Genomic DNA, 754 nt, shown 5'->3' on the forward strand with positions numbered 1-754 from the left:
CTGTGTGTGTGTGTGGGGGGGGGTGGTGCCTGTGTGTGTGTGTGTCGGGGGGGTGTGTGGTTCTGGGTTTACGTGGCAGTCAAGTTCCCCGGCAGCATCGCCCCTGCAGAGGCGTTACCCCTGCAGACAACTGGCCCTTCTCCATTCCTGAGCCCTCTTCCTTCCTCCTCACCAGCCCCCGTGCTCAGCACCCCTGCAACCCAAGGCAGACATTCCCCTGTCCTGTACCCCAGTCTCCTGGCTCCCACTCAGGCATTTCTCCCAGCAACCCCCCCCTCCCCCCCGCCTATTCCCTGCCCATGCCACGGCCCAGCCACCCTCTTCTGGCCTTGACCGCAGCCCCTCTCCTCCAGTTCTCCTACGTGGACTCAGAGGGCTCCCCGGTAGGCGTGGTCCAGCTCACCTTCCTGAGGCTGCTCAGCGTCTCCGCCCACCAGGACGTTTCCTACCCGTGCTCTGGGCTGGCCCTGGACGGCCCCCTGAAGCTCAGGGGGGCCAATGAGGATGAGCTGAGCCCTGACACCAGCCCCTACGTCAAGGAATTCAGAGCCGGCTGTCAGGTGGGAAGGGAGGCGCGGGAAGAGCTCAGGTGGGGGTGCGGGGTGGGGAGGATGGAAATGGGTTCACCTGTGTGATAACAGCAGCATCACCAAGTACACACGTTTACACAGGGGGACCAGCAGAGGCACAGGGTCACACAGGTACATGCACATGTGAATCACGCCGGCTAATATCACACAGCCCCCCCTCCCCC

General features: G+C 63.5%; 1 protein-coding gene across 1 annotated transcript in view; it reads left to right on the forward strand.

Annotated features, from left to right (window-relative positions):
- COL11A2 (collagen type XI alpha 2) overlaps positions 1–754 on the forward strand; it is a 61,569-nt gene that overhangs the window by 59,253 nt on the left and 1,562 nt on the right. The window contains 1 exon segment of the mRNA XM_006769177.1: positions 354–560. Within this exon segment, the coding sequence (XP_006769240.1) occupies positions 354–560 (207 nt within the window).

This window comes from Myotis davidii, unplaced genomic scaffold (genome assembly GCF_000327345.1).
Source record: "Myotis davidii unplaced genomic scaffold, ASM32734v1 scaffold4, whole genome shotgun sequence".
Taxonomy (NCBI): domain Eukaryota; kingdom Metazoa; phylum Chordata; class Mammalia; order Chiroptera; family Vespertilionidae; genus Myotis; species Myotis davidii.